Source organism: Palaemon carinicauda, chromosome 28 (genome assembly GCF_036898095.1).
Source record: "Palaemon carinicauda isolate YSFRI2023 chromosome 28, ASM3689809v2, whole genome shotgun sequence".
Lineage (NCBI taxonomy): Eukaryota > Metazoa > Arthropoda > Malacostraca > Decapoda > Palaemonidae > Palaemon > Palaemon carinicauda.
Genome location: NC_090752.1, coordinates 9,660,972 through 9,677,588, shown reverse-complemented (window position 1 = coordinate 9,677,588; position 16,617 = coordinate 9,660,972). Strand labels below are relative to the sequence as shown.

Below are 16,617 nucleotides of genomic sequence, written 5' to 3'. Positions count from 1 at the left end.
GGAGTGGAAGCAGATGTACGTCAGAGAGTGAATGAAGGATACAGAGTGTTGGGGGCAGTTAAGGGAGTAGTAAAAAATAGAGGGTTGGACATGAATGTAAAGAGAGTTCTGTATGAGAAAGTGATTGTACTAACTGTGATCTATGGATCAGAGTTGTGGTGAATGAAAGTGACGGAGACAGAAATTGAATGTGTTTGAGATGAAGTGTCGAAGGAGTATGGCTGGTGTATCTCGAGTAGATAGGGTTAGAAACGAAGTGGTGAGGGGGAGAACGGGTGTAAGAAATGAGTTAGCAGCCAGAGTGGATATGAATGTGTTGAGGTGGTTTGGCCATGTTGAGAGAATGGAAAAGGGCTGTCTGCTAAAGAAGGTGATGAATGCAAGAGTTGATGGGAGAAGTACAAGAGGAAGGCCAAGGTTTGGGTGGATGGATGGAGTGAAGAAAGCTCTGGGTGATAGGAGGATAGATGTGAGAGAGACAAGAGTGCGTGCTTGAAATAGGAATGAATGGCGAGCGATTGTGACACAGTTCCGGTAGGCCCTGCTGCTTCCTCCGGTGCCTTAGATGACCACGGAGGTAGCAGCAGTAGGGGATTCAGCGTTATGAAGCTTCATCTGTGGTGGATAACGGGGGAGGGTGGGCTGTGGCACCCTAGCAGTACCAGCCGAACACGGTTGAGTCACTTGTTAGGCTGGGAGGAACGTAGAGAGGAGTGGTCTCCCCCCCCCCCTTTTTTTTTTTTTGTTTCTTTTGTTTAATGTTGGCTATCCCCCAAAACTAGGGGAAGTGCCTTGGTATATGTATGTATGTGATATATATATATATATATATATATATATATATATATATATATATATATATATATATATATATATATATATATATATATATATATATATGAACAAGGTAAATATCTCTTCATAGATTATCAAGTATATAACAGATCTATTTCAACAATGCTACTGATCTTAGAATATATGTTTTAGTCATTTCTCCTCATCGGTTTATTTTTTAGACTACTTCCTCTCCTCACTGGGTTGCTTTCCCTGTTGGATCCATAGGGCTTGTAATATCATGCTTTTGCAACTAGGGTTGTAGCTTAACTAGTAATGATATATATATATATATATATATATATATATATATATATATATATATATATATATATATATATATATATATATATATATGGATGTATGTGTGTATATATATATATATACACACATACATACATACATACATACATACGTATACACACACACTTACTTGATTTAAAATTCTTGCTGCTGCAACATCAATGTCTTGAAGTTTTCTGGTATAACATTTCTAGGTCTCGTCGATGTAATTAACGTTTATGTTGTAATTTAAGGTGACTGCAATACTCTTAGATGATCTCAGTACAACGGTACTGTCAAGCTTTATCGTTTGCTATGGTAATATAATACAACGTGTAGTGTGAAGCTCTGGTTGAAAGTAGGCCTAATATAGAGGGAGAAATGGAAGGAAGGGAGCGCAGGTAGTGTGACAATTAGAGTACCAAATAAAAAGCAAATAAAAATCTATCAGTATTGTCCTGTCATGAAACCATGGATGAAGTTTGGTTCCAAAACATGTACATTAATAAAGCAAAGAGGATCAATGGCAGAGTGATAATATTGAAATGAATGGTGGGGATCTGTAGGTAACACATGGTGTGGTGGTAAGATGATTTGGGATAAGGGAGTCAAGGGTTAGATGTTAAAGGTCATGTAAGATGTGTAAGGGGTAAGGAATGAAAAGGGTCTCGGGTGAAACTTTTTAAAGGTGAAGATGAAAAGGGAGGCGAAGCATTAGAGAGCACGATAAAGTGAAATAGGATTTGGATATAAATGATTTTGTCAATAGAGCAAATTAGGGAAGACGTACAAAAGAAACAGACTCCATAGTTTAGGGACAGAAGGGAGAGTGAACTCATTCTTATGCAAGCAATTGCGCTGGATTTCCTACTATTTGACTTTTTATGTTAAATTACTACTATCGAGAACAAAAGCGTATGTGTCAGATGTGTTTGCTGACGTCGTAATGGAGTAGTGTTTATGGTTGAATGAACGGTTATAAAGAAATGTGAAAAGTTTAATGTCAATCCAAAGGATATGATCCATGACCTGTGTGTTGGTCCGTATGGAAAATGGTGTTGAGGGATTTCTCAACTGTACTTGGTTTATGGGTTCCTGGGTACAGTTGAGAAATCCCTCAACACCATTTTGCATACGGGACCAATACACAGGTCCTGGATCATATCCTTTGGATTGATATTAAACTTTAAACATTTCTTTATAGAATATTACAATTGTTCCCACAATAATAATTAAGTGACAGTTTCTTACATAAGGATCCATCTTTGTTTCCATGGCAAAAATAACACGCTGAACTCCAGCTGAACGGCACACACAGACTCGAGAGATATATTTGCCTACACACTCGTAAGTTATGAGCATGATCAATGGTAAAGGCTTCATCATTATGATAGTTTGATGGCAGAAGTGTACCAAAATAATCCTCCCATCCGTGCCCCACTGGTTTAAATAATGTATCATATTCTTCGACTGTCGCAGGCAATTTGCGTGCCTAGGTAACGGAAGAAATAAAAGAAAAAGAAAAATAGAATATCTTAGTACACTACTTGTCGAAGGGAGTAAACCTTTTCCAACCCTTTAACCTGTGTAGTTCTCAACCCTCAACTGATCAAATGTCTCGGCAGTCGTAGACTCGTAGTTGATCTTGCTCCTGAACAAATATGTAATAAATATCTCTGGTAATGCTGCATCTTATTCTGACAGGTATCTGCTTCACCAAAGTTTGTCAGATACCGTACTGGGTAATATGCCATAGCTGCATGCTTGATTCCTACCTTACTCATGCAGTCAGTGGAATCATGAGGTGTTTTTCACTAGTGCCATACTGCTGCCACATTTGGCAACCCTAGTGCTTGGAGATATGGAGTGTAGTGAAAGAGAAATACAAAGGTGTCTGTGTATTTAGACTACAATAATTCTCTTACACTGCTTCACACAAACAGCCCAATCCACATGCATCACTACCCTGCTGTTTGCTTCTTCAATCAAGCTCAATAAGTCGGGAATTTCTTTGCCACCAGATGGTTTTGCTGGAAATACCTCCTCATCAGAGACGATCGAGTAACGAGTTAGCTATGATAGTCACATAACTGAAAAAATAAGACACAATATCTCGAACCAGCAGCCGAAGATTCATCCTGTTTTTATGAGATGCCCAGAACTTGTCAATTTGCTAAGGAATAGGTGTATCTGCACACGCCAATGATGTCAATGCCTGATGGTGAATCTGCACGACTTTGAAAGACATTTCAATCTAAAAGTCAAATACGATATGGACAAATTTTGATTTTATTGGAGAGACATGATGCTGAAGAAAATATTGCATCTATGATAGCACCCATATTAGGAAATTTTGACAGAGGCATCTGCCTTATTTTAAACATGAAGTCTATCAAAACGAGTGGCAAGAGCAGAATTTTTACTACTTTGTGTGGTGTGCAATTGAGATTCAATCTCCCTAACCAGTAATGACTTGTTGGCGTGAACAGGAGAACAATACTAAAAAAAAGGTAGAATGAAAGAATTAAAACACTTCTTCAGAATAGATTGATCACCGAAAATCTTGAAAGACTTTTTCAATAATCCAATTTTTTGTGCAATGGAAAAAGACACAGAATTAGTGTGTTTCTCAAAAGTAAATTTGCTGTCGAGAATCACACCTAAAATGTTAAAGGAGTCATATAAAGTTAAAGAAACATTATCAACATTTTCGATTAGTGCGTCATCTAGACTGGAACCTGGCTTGGTATTTTGTGCTGAAGGCCTGAAACCTGAGCAATAGACAGTGCACCGGTGTACTGTTGTGTAACCCAAATATCTTGTTCCTGTGAAGGTTGTTGTTGGTCTGAAGGTAGACCGTCTTGGTTGAACTGTTGCTCCTGAGGTAAATTTCCTTCTGAGGTGATATCTTCACCTTCGAAGAACTGAAGAAGCCCCTCGAGGTCTTTAATCTTACTTTTGAAGAGTTTGTGTTTCGGTATCTTGAATAGAGATGCTAAAATGGGAGAAGAGGTGCTAACATCATGGTTCCCTCCCATGATGCCTTCATTACTGTCCTGCAACCTAAAATCAACATTCATGAGTGACTCTCTTAACATACTACCTGCCGCTATCATTATGTCCTGATTCTTCAACTTCATGGCTAGGTCAGCAGCCATAATGCCAGATGAAAAAAATCATCTGATTCGTTCACTCTACTTGTTGAACAGATTTTAACCGATTCTCAATAATAGGAGAGGATCAACTGTTTCATATCACAATTTGGAAAGGTACTTGTAAGCACCTCATCCTCCTTCAACAGACTCAAAGCAAACTGTTCAATATCAGTCATATTGCAACACTCATCTTAGAAGAATTTTGTCAAAATATGGGAGAGCGCATGTGAACATCACATGCCTAGTATAAGTGGTAGCCATTCTTTCTTGAGTTCCAGGTTTGACATCAAGGTCGTATTTACGCATGTAATTTTGATGGCAAAGGTTGTGACAATATATGTCTGCAGAAACAACTGATTTGACAAAGCCCCCTTCATCGTCTCTCATTTAGACTGCAATTCGTGTAAAAACACCATCTAATGTATAGTTTTTTTTTCTTTTTCTTGTAGCGTCAATTAATTTCTTTGCATGCTTATACTCTCAGATTCTGAATTTTTTATAGTATTTATTGTGTTCAATATTACCACATATAACACAGGGCAACCACATTTGGTCTTTCTTGTAACCTGGAGGCGCACACGGTACAACATTTTTATGAAGGGTTTTACTAAATGTCTGGAAAACAAATCATTAGAAAGTAAAACTTGATTTAATCAGTGAAAGGGAGCTGTCGAAAGACTATAAAACATACACTGACTATTTTCAACCTAAACGTCTAAAACAACAACGATAATGAATTTTTCACCCTAAAATTAAGTATTTTAGATATATTACATGTAGAGGCCTATTAGCTCCAATTAATAATAATAAAAAAAATATTTTTGTCATCGGGTAGCAGCCATTTTGGATTGCGCTGTAGACTCATTAGTGTCGGGATTATGGACAAGCACCTCGGTGATTATTCATGCCCAGGGACCCATTATCCAAGTTCAGTTGAAACCCCCCCCCCCCCCCTTTAACACCATTTTGCATACGGGACCAATAGACAGGTCCTGGATTAATATATGAAGTAGGGAATCGTGATTGGTGAACACAGCTCTATCTGAACTGGAGGCTCTGGAGCGGCCAATAGCTTTCTTCTGTTTACTTCGACTCCGAGTGAACAAGAAAGTGTTTCGTCTTCGGAAACTTCGATAAAACTAATTAAACCACTTGTGAACTTTCTTGAAGTGTTTTAAATTTCATCATTATGCAATAGATAACGCCATCTTTATTATTTGTATGTGATTTTTCCAGCCGTTATTATTTGTATGTGATTTTTCCATCTGTGATCAACTATGGAATGCGGGGAGGTTACAATGGTGGGCCAGTGTCATCAGAATGTTCAAAGGTAAGCCCATCTAAAGGCCCACAGTATTTGCTATCCCGCTATGTGATGAAATTTTTTTTTATAAATTTATTTAAAAGCAAAATTTGGCAAATAAGATAAGAACATTAAAAAACATGATAGATATTTATGAATATTGATCAGCAATTGCCATGCAGAATGCATGAAACGTGTCTTATTTCTTTCTTTCCATATAAATTCTTGAAGATATGTATGTAGAAATTCCCTTTTGCACCCTTGCATTCTCTTGATTTTTGCTATATGCAATAATAGCTTGCAATTACTTGTGAAGATTGGCCATCCTCAGAATTAGCTAAAGTCACAATCCTCAGGCACTCTGTGGTTGCTTATCTTTACAAACGTCCCAGATTTCTTATAATGTAATCGTTATGTAGATTATGGAATCCAGCAATTGTAAAACCATTTCTCGTTCACATTATATATTCTAATTCAAAGTTTTTATTTTCGCTTTTCATAATGTTTAGCTATTGCTAGATTAGTTGACTAATGTTAGCTAATTCACAAGATTAGGCCTATTTATTCAGTAGTTTGACAAACCTTTTATTTTTCATTAATATTTAATTTTGTATATATAACTTGTTCTTAGTTACCTATTAAATATTTGGACACTTTAAAAGGGACGTTTTTTCTTTAGATTTACGGTTTCATGATTAATGTCATTTTACTTAGCGTTGTTGATATAAAACTGCTAATGGTAGCTAACGCACTGGTTATCTCAACACCTCAGCCCGTATTATTTACTGAGGGGATTAAACAGAGTATCACTGTACCCTGGTCAAGGGAAAATGTTAAAATACTGAGTACTTCATTAACATAAATGTAAAAATAAGGGCTACTCCTTGAACAGGACTGCGTTTTAATACAAGAGTATCAGTCTCAGCAGTATCCGTAGCAATTACTAGGTCTAAGGCCCATCATCTAGGTCTTAGGACATGTCTTGCTCAACATTTGAGTAAAATAGACACAGATAATGATTACTCATTTATTTTTTTTCAAAGTTGCAATTTTTACTGCTTAACTTTTAATCGTACAACTTCATATTGTAACTTAACTTTTCATTCCCTTAGTTAGGTTAGGTTTCAGATTTGATATTATTATGGTATAGAGAAATTGGTGAATTAACTTTCTTAGGAAGCTACAGTTTATTTTCTTTTTTCTTTTTTTACATTAAGCTGATTTCAAGTAATGATAGATTTTCAAGCTTTATTGAGTCTTGGTAACAGAAATATTGTGAGCTTTGAAAAGTTTCATCCATTAAAACCAGTTCTTAGTTAATCCATAAAATGGGAAAATTGAATAATATATATATATATATATATATATATATATATATATATATATATATATATATATATATATATATATATATATATAGCTAAGTTAACAGACAGTTTAAAAATTTGAGAGATTCAAGAGAATATTCTTATACAGTTTGTAAAAAATTTAGAAAATTTTATGAATTGTACATGACAAAGCATGAATGTTGTTATTATTATCATCATCATCATCATCATCATCATCATTATTTTCTTCCCAGTTTGACTGGGACTCTTGGTAAGATAATTATGTGGATCTTGATGCAAAAAATAGATAAGATTTTGTTTTAGGATAGTTCAATGCATATTAAAATTCTCTCTTGTTATGACTAATAATTTCGAATTTAACTTTTAACAAGAAAGTGTGCAACAGGTCCCAACTAATGTAGCATAATGAAAAAAAAGGAAGATCAATGTTTTTTGCAACATATAATATAAAGTAATTCTTAAATTTTATAATTCTGGCCATTATCACAAATTATTCATTTTGTTATCTTGGGACTATTATTATTATTATTATTATTATTATTATTATTATTATTACTTGCTAAGCTACAACCCTTGTTTGAAAAGTAGGATCAAGAATTCCAACAAGGAAAATTGCCCAGTGAGGAAAGGAAAAAGGGAAATAAAGAAACTTTAAGGGAAGTAATGAGCAGTTAAAATAAAATATTTTTCTAGAACAGTATCTATATCTACTCTAAAATCTTTCATATATAAAATATAAACACTTTAAAAAACAAGAGGAAGAGAAATAAGATAAAATAGTGTGCCCGAGTGTATCGTCAAGCAAGAAAACTCTACCCCAAGCCAGTGGAAGACCATGATACAAAGGCTATTATAGCACTATCCAAGAATAGACAACAATGGTTTTATTTTGGAGTGTCCTCCTAGAAGAGCTGCTTACCATAGCTAAATAGTCTCTTCCCTTACCAAGAGGAAAATAGCCACTGAACAATAACAGTGCAGTAGTTAACCCTTTTGGGTGAAAAATTGTTTGGTAATGTGGAAAGAATAGGCCAGACTATTCGGTGTACGTTCAGACAAAGAAAAAATGAGCCAAAACTAGAAAGAGGGATCCAAAGTAGTACTGTCTGGCCAGTCAAAGGACCCAATAACTCTAATATTTAGGCAGCTTACATTGATTTTTTGACCGGATGGGGACAGATCTAACAAAGTGTGACATTTTTTCCTAGCCATCTATATCCAAAATTATTTAAATTTTTGTTAAGCCCCACGTGCACAGGTCATACTGACAGCATGTACGCAGCAAGAAGCAATTTTTGAGGTTTCGCACTCCGAGAATTGGGGAAAATCATCGTTAGATGGAAAGGATGAAATAGTAAGTGGCAAGTTGGAACTCTCAAATATTGACATAAGCTACCTAGCTATCTGGTGATAGATTTATGATGCATAATGGTTATTGTACATTTCTGTACTGAAACAGTGACTCTGAGGATACTCCTAAAGCCATATCTCACATGCGTACTTTTATTTGTGTTTCAGGGTTGGAATGAAAACGCGATATAGACTGGAGTGCGTGCGTGATCTGCCAGCAAAAAACCAGGGAGGAACTCAAGTGTTCATTGGAAGGGCCAGGCACTGGAGACAAAACAGTGCCACACAAGTCTTTCCAGACTAACGTTTGTGCACTCCACAAAATACACAGATTACCATAAAAACTGAGCTTCAATGAAGGCGTCCCCGTTGAAGACTTTGTGGCACATCGGGTGAAGTGGCACAAATCTTGCTGTAGAAAATTTGCCAAAGACAAATTACGCAGAGCTTAACAAAAAAGAGGACTGACTTTAGATGACCCAGGCTCTGCCACTGATGAGAAGCGCCGAAAAGACCGGAAAATACTGCCAAAATCATCATGCATTTTCTGTGGCAAAGAGGATGGTCATCTCCATGAATTCAGAACTCTGGATGCAGACGCAAATATCAGTCAGTTTTGGTAGACTTCACTCGATCAATTCTTGACCCCATCAAGAAAAACTCCCTTCCACTCTTCAATTGTCCAACACCAAAGGAAAAATCAAAACAAGCTGGCTAAATAGCAACTTTGAAGGCTGATGTCAGCCTTTTTTCACAGCGGTACATTGTGGCTCAAGACAGGGAAACAGATGTGGGTATCTTTTTCCAGCACAAAAATAACCCATACCCACCATCTCCTTCAGACAGAGGAAAACTGCGCCTGGGCAAAAAGTCATACTTGCTGAAGTGCCTAATACAAGCACCCGATACAGACACTCCAGGTTCACTTGAGACACAAGACCTTCATGATGACACTGATCTGGCAGCTTGTCTTCAGCATGTGGCAGAGGTGGGAAGCTCAGTTTGAGAACTGAATGTTGTAGAGCTTGATGCAGGTCTACTTTCTTCCATTGAGCAGACACCAGCATCAGAGCAGCTTGACTCCCGAGTACTTTTGACGCAAAGATTCTGGATGGCTCTGCCGTTTTACACTTCCTCCCAACTGCTGGAATCTCAACGTTTGAAAATTATGCCAATGATGTTTTCCTACCATACATCAGACACCAATTGGAAGGTGCTGACAGAATGGATGTGGTGTGGGGCACATCACAGCAGCAGTATCAAAGAGAGTGTACGAGAGAAGAGAGGCAAACGAATCAGGAGAAAAGTTGTTGGTCCAAACAAGATCCCTGGAAAGTGGCAAGAGTTTCTCAAGGACTTGGACAACAAACAAGAACTCTTTGCCTTCCTATCAGAGAAAGTTGCCACAGCTCAGTTCCCCAATGGAAAAGTAGTTGTCATTACATCAGGCCAGAATGTTCTCATCAGAGGATAATGTTCACGAGGAAGCAGACACAAAGATAATGCGGCATCTGCAAAATGCACTGCAGACTTTCTCATGCACTTGCTTAGTTTGCACTATGGACACTGACGTCATCGTCATCATCACTGGAAAGTTCTGCAAGCTTCAAGAAATGTGTCCAGCAGCAAAGATTTGGTTTGCTTTTGGCTCAGGAAAGAATTTCACATACTTTCACATCAATGCCATTGATCTAACCCTAGGAGAGGAAAAGTCTACAGCCCTCCCCACTTTCCACAGTTTCACCGATTGCGACACAGTCTCTGCCTTTTTTGGCAAAGGAAAACTGTCTGTAAGGGCTGCATGGAAATGTTATCCTGCAGTAACAGAGGGTCTCGGGTTCATTACAGAAAATCCTTTTGTTGCCATGAAGATGAACAGCCACCGCTTCAAATTGCTGAAACGCTTCACAGTTTTCCTGTAAGACAAAACCAGCCAATTGAGCTCTGTTTATGAGGCCCGCAGAGAGCTGTTTTGCCACAGAGACAAGATGATGATGGAAGCCCTTCCTCCCACACAGGGAGCATTATTACAGCATTCAAACCGTGCTGTCTACCAGGCAAGCATTTGGACCACAGCTGACCAGTCCTAGCAGTAAGCACCATCTCTAGAGGGATGGGGCTGGACTCTGGACAAGGACAGAAAGGCTTGGCTCCATTTTTAGACGACACTGTCAATAGCATCTGAAGCTTGCAGCCGACTAGTCAAATGTGCATGCAAGGGTGCAAAAGGATGTGGCACCATATTTGGTTGCAGGAAAGGTGGATGGCAATGCACAAGACGGTGCAAGTGCAGTTGTGACAAATAGATCAATGGATATCCACATACTTGTACCAGCTGCAGTTGCCGATGTACATGCCAAAATTGCTTTAAAGATGTTTTCCTTAATGTTGAAAACTTTAAGGGGCTGAATAAGCAGTTATAAACACTAATAAATCTGAAAAAAAATTAATGTTTAATTGTCATGTTCACTGATGCTATGGAAGCAAGTTCTGTACAATGTCGTGACATGATTTTTTGGCTTTATTTTCGACCTTTGTCAAGCCATAAACAAATATCTCGCAAAATATGAATGTTTATTGATTAATAAATTATTTGAAATATATCCTTTTCTGATTTTATTAGAAATTAGATAGAATAGTGTGCCCGAGTGTACCCTCAAGCAAGAGAACTCTAATCCAAGAGACAGGGGAAGACCATGGTACAAAGGCTATGGCACTACCCCAAGACTAGAGAACAATGGTTTGATTTTGGAGTGTCCTTCTAGAAGAGCTGCTTACCATAGCTAAAGAGTCTCTTCTACCCTTACCAAGAGGAAAGTAGCCACTGAACAATTACAGTGCAGTGGTTAACCCCTTGGCTGAAGAAGAATTGTTTGGTAATCTCAGTGTTGTCAGGTGTATGAGGACAGAGGGGTATCTGTAAAGAATAGGCCAGACTATTCGGTGTATGTGTAGGCAAAGGGAAAGTGAACCGTAACCAGAGAGAAGGATCCAATGTAGTACTGTCTGGCCAATCAAAGGGCCCCATAACTCTAGCGGTAGTATCTCAATGAGTGGCTGGTGCCCTGACCAACCTACTAGCTAAGAAAAAAAATAATAGTTAGTCTACAGAATTGCCTCACAAAGTTTGACACTTTGACAAGTCGGTCCCCATCACATCGCTAAGCTGCCCAGCTATAGCGGTAGTATATAAACGGGTGGGCTGTTGCCCTGGCCAACCTACTGTACTACCTAATCGGTAATATCATTAGAAGAAGAGGTTGAATCGGTAGAACTTCAAAAGTTCAAAGTTGGAGCAAATGTTTTTATGTTGACCAGGCTGACATGAGTCTTTCTATAGTTTATATATGACATATCTGTTTTTGACGTTGTTAATAGTTTATATAGGACATATCTGTTTTGACGTCACTGGTTTTAGAATGATTTATTGTTAATTTATTCTCATCATTTATTTATTTCCTTATTTCCTTTCCTCACTGGGCTATTTTTCCCTATTGGAGCCCTTGGGATTATAGCATCTTGCTTTTCCAACTAGGATTGTAGCTTGGCTAGTAATAATAATAATAATAATAATAATAACTTTAGGTGTCAGGATGCCAGAAAGCTTTAAATCAATCAATCAGTCAATCATTAGAAAGAGAAAGACAATATCCGTTTCGTAAATAAGAGCCTCCCTATTTTTAACGATACTTTCTAAATGCTATTCATAGCTTTCCGTGCGTTTATCCGGCTGTAGTCTCACTGGCATAGGCCTAGTCAGTTTCTCGACAATCACCAGGGTAATACTGTACTTCGTTCTTAGAGTATGATGTGCACAACATACCTCCTTTAGCATAATGTGGTGAATTGATTCGCATAGGTGTCAGTTAACTAAATGCATTTATTATATCAATACACTTTGATATTTTAAATATTAACATTGATTTCACTTCAGGGTAAAACCAATACTACAGCAGTCGTTTTATTCTTTTCATCTTGCTTTTGAGAACTAAGTTTATTGTCATTAGTGAAGTCTAAAAACAGAATAAGTCTCATGAGCACCACTAGTCAATGGTAAAACATAATACGAAAGTACAGTACATATTCTTGAGTCTTAATATGAAGCTTCGAAAGAAAAATCGTGTGAAAAAAAGCGTAAAATCAAGCACTACATGAACTCGGATTGATTCTATATATTACCATATGTAGATCATTGCAGACAGGTAATTGATTTTCGTATACGTGTTATCAATAAACAGTTTATTTAAGCCACACTAGTAACATGTGGAACACGCACTGCAACATTTCTTTAGTTTTAACTGTAGTGTCCTCTAATATTGTTAGGTAACCGGCTATAAAGAAAACCCGATCATTATAATTTGAGATACTGCTCTGAAATTGCTTTGAAATTCAGTTACTTTGATTTAGAGATTTTAAGGGCAGTTTTCCCTGACCTATATATCACACCTGGAAATCCTGTGCCCTACAGGACCTACAAGATATTTTTGTCATACATTCTTTGGTATTTAGAAAATCACACCGCATGAAAAATAGGTCTCTTTCTATAGGAAACTCATTGGCTACCATTCGGGTGATGCTGTAGATGTCTGATCAATCATGAAGTAAAAAACTTTAGGTTACCTATGAGCGGCTAAGGTAAGAGACAGGTCATTAACATACTGTTTTAGAAACCAAGCCTACAGACACGTGTTCATTACTTAGGCCGTATCTCCGCCCAAGCTGTGACTGAGGAGTACCAGGCGATGGATGCCGATGATACACCGGGTAGACCTATAGTCCATTTCTTTTAGCGATGCATATTTGCACCGACTCGCGGCGGTGTCCTTTTAGCTCGGAAAAGTTTCCGGATCGCTGATTGGTTGGACAAGATAATTCTAACCAATCAGCGATCAGGAAACTTTTCCGAGCTAATAGGGCACCGCCGCGAGTCGGTGCAAATATGCATCGCTAAAAGAAATGAATATAGTCCCCATAGAATCCTAGATCAAAGTGATAGAAAAGTAATTTAAAGTTTTAAAGGTCACTTATGAATGGTAGTGGCAAGGGACAGTGACATTGCCTTATCAAGCAGGACAATGCCATAGAGACTGACCATATATACATATCAACTCCCAATCCTCCTCTCCACCCAAGCTAGGACCAAGGAGGCCCCGCCAGGCAATGGCTGCTGATGAGTCAGCATTTAGACCGATAGGATCCCCTTACCTCACAAGGATGGTGAAGTTGCAGCGACCAAATTAACTAACAAGTTTGAGCGGGACTCGAACCCCAGTCTGGCGATCACCAGTCAGGGATGTTACCACATTGGCCACCAATATTGAAGTCTTTAAAGATCTGAGCTTGGTTCGAACTTGTGACCCACAGATAGCTTTTCGTTAACGAATCAAATACTCTAAGAATTCTTAGTTTCACGCGCAAGTAGTGTGTCAATCAAGACATCCCTTTTACCTCAGTATTTTTCATTAATACCCCTCTTTGATGCAATTTTCCATAGATTAGATAACTGTTTTTGTATATAAACGGTAATTTTTCATTAAAGCAGGTTATTAATTCCTTAGTGTGTCCATGGTTATTTTAATGACTGGGATTTAAATTCAAACTAAGTTGTTTGTTGCCAATGGTCCTACAACGTACGAATATTAGCCACCCTTCTGGGATTTTTTCCATGGGTAATGGAGCGCCACCAGCGCAATGATACTGAATTCTCATTTCAAATTCATCGTACTGTACTATAATTTTCGACCAACAGTATAAGTGAATGATAGGACTCTTATTGTATTTACCCCTGGAGTTAACTGATCCTTTTTGCTACAAATTTTATAACAATTTATAAAGTCGCAAATAGAAGGTATACATATTGTTTGTTTGTGTGTGTAAGGTTATTGAACCCTGTGGTGGGTGCATACATCGTCATGTATAGTCTTTTCAGGTCCATGTATTTTCTTGCTCACTAAAAACACGTAGTGAGATATAGGTGTAGGGAATAGGCCTATAGCACTGTACTGAGAGGCTAAAAGTAAGAACTACTGCCGCTTTTCTTTGCAATATGCATTCTCGTTTAGATGTAGACCTATCTTTAATTCATTCGATAACTTATGTTGCTAGAATCCATAGATGATTTGAAATAGTTATCGGTTGGGAATCAAATTTATGTAGACATGTGAAATTGGGCCTTTTACAATGGCTATATCAAATTATCAAACTGGGCGTAAAAGGCAACCATTTGACCTATCAAATAACTTCCTGAGTTTGGAATATTAGTCCTCATTAAACTACTAAAAATAACGCAGCTGCTACACTTACGGTCTAAATTAAGAATCAAAATTTTTGACAGCCTTTGGGTAATTCACTCAACACTGGTGACGGATTTAAGCTATTTCGTAGGGGGCTTTAAAGCTTTTCAGTCTTCAGTCGACTTTCACTTCCTGATACTTGTCATTCTGAATTCCATCTCATCAAATTGCATTTTTTTTTAAGAAATATTATAAAGTCTTGTGATTTCCGAATATTTCTCCAATTTAAATTAGGGTTTATTATCCTAAATTCAATATGGTTTATCCTTTTTGTTTAAAATCGCCTTATTGTAGACTAACTTGAATAAAGGGCTGATGGGTTTTTAAGTGTAAGGGGTTTAGTAAGTCGTCGTCTTTGCCACCGTTATCCTTACATTAAGGGGTCGGTTGCCTGATGTGTAGCATCAAGCATGGTTAATTTGGCGAATGTTTACGATTGCATGCCCTAGCTGTCATCAGCCACGGTTTTTGGAGTTGTCCCTTGCCGTATAATAGTCCAACTGCAAGGTGGGAGTTTCCACAGTTATTGGCGGTAGGCCTAGCGTTTTGCTATAAAGCAAGACAACAAGGCAGCAGCTGTCCTTTTAGTCACTTTCTACGACACGGAGTGACATACGATGGTAGTAATTTTACATCCCTACCATAGGGCTCGGAAGTTTTTATTAAACCATTAATACTTTTTAAAACCTCTTAGGTTTTAATGAGTGTTAATGGTTTAGTAATCTTTGTGGGTTTTGCAAATGTAGATGGTTTTATAATTTTTGAGACTTATAGATACTAACTTGAAAAAATACAGGCTGTTATCCAGCCTTCGTAACTTAGGGATACCTAAAGGTTTCATCTGAAAGCCCTTTATAAGTAGCTGAAATATATATTTTTTTTTCATGACTTTATTCTAACGTAAACTAGTTAGTTGAATCAGTAGAACTTCAAAAGTTCAAACTTGCAGCAATTTTTTTTATGCAGAACAGGCTGACATATGTCTCTATAGTTTATTAAAAAAAAAAAAAAAAAAAAACTTAATGTTGATACTTTTCTTGAAATAGTTTATTTTGATTGTTCATAATTTTTCATATAGTTTATGTATATCCTTATTTCCTTTCCTTACTGGGCTATTTTTCCCTGTTGGAACCCTTAGGCTTATAGCGTCCTGCTTTTCCAACTAGGGTTGTAGCTTAGCTAGTAGTAGTAATAATAATGATGATAATAATAGTAGTAATAATAATGATAATATTTTGTTTATTTCGATAACTTTTGCTTTTCTCCATCTGCCTCTGTTGACAACCATTATTATTATTATTATTATTATTATTATTATTATCATCATTATTATTATTTATTATTGTTATTTATTATTATTATTATTATTATTATTATTATTATTATTAATTTAATTATTATTATTATTATCATTATCATTATTATTATTACATGGTACAGTGAGAGAATTGAAATATTTCTTCAGGCTAGATGGATCACCAAAGATCTTAAAACTCTCTCAGTATACTAATTTATGTAAACCTCTCTCTCTCTCTCTCTCTCTCTCTCTCTCTCTCTCTCTCTAGAATTTTTACTTTTTATTATGAGCGTTATGTGATGTGAAAAGGCCTGTCATTTTCTTAACCCTGTGGTCATGAAACCTAGTCACGATTTTTTCTTATCTATATTAGTTAACTTATCGATTAGATTCACTTTTAGTTAATTTTATCTCTACCATTATTAGTGAACGTATTTTGAGCAAAGAAAATTGCCTCTATTAAGTTTTTGATTTTATATACAATTCGGTGCTTATTTTTATAGCATGGCGTTGAAGTAAAATGGCTTCACTAATGATTGTCATATGTAAAAAAATAACAATTGTGTAAGCAAATCGTGATAATTATTGGGATTGAATGTAAGAAATTCAAAGATTTTTGCCATCCACCAAACCTCCTCCGAAATGGAGTATCTTCAAGCCCTCGCAACAAGACTTAACATCATCTTACACCAACATTCCGACTGCCCCATGATAAGGGGAAATGCGGTGTGTGTCTGTTACGGGGGCGAGTTTT

The 16,617-nt window shown here is 37.0% G+C and overlaps 1 protein-coding gene across 1 annotated transcript in view; it reads left to right on the top strand.

Moving 5' to 3' along the window:
- Positions 1 to 5,465: 5,465 nt before the first annotated feature.
- The window catches only part of ATP8A (ATPase phospholipid transporting 8A1), a 355,359-nt gene continuing 344,207 nt past the window's right edge, over positions 5,466 to 16,617 (top strand). Inside the window, exon 1 of the mRNA XM_068351771.1 lies at positions 5,466 to 5,601. Within this exon, the coding sequence (XP_068207872.1) occupies positions 5,549 to 5,601 (53 nt within the window). The 5' untranslated portion in view covers positions 5,466 to 5,548. The remainder of the gene's footprint in view (positions 5,602 to 16,617) is intronic.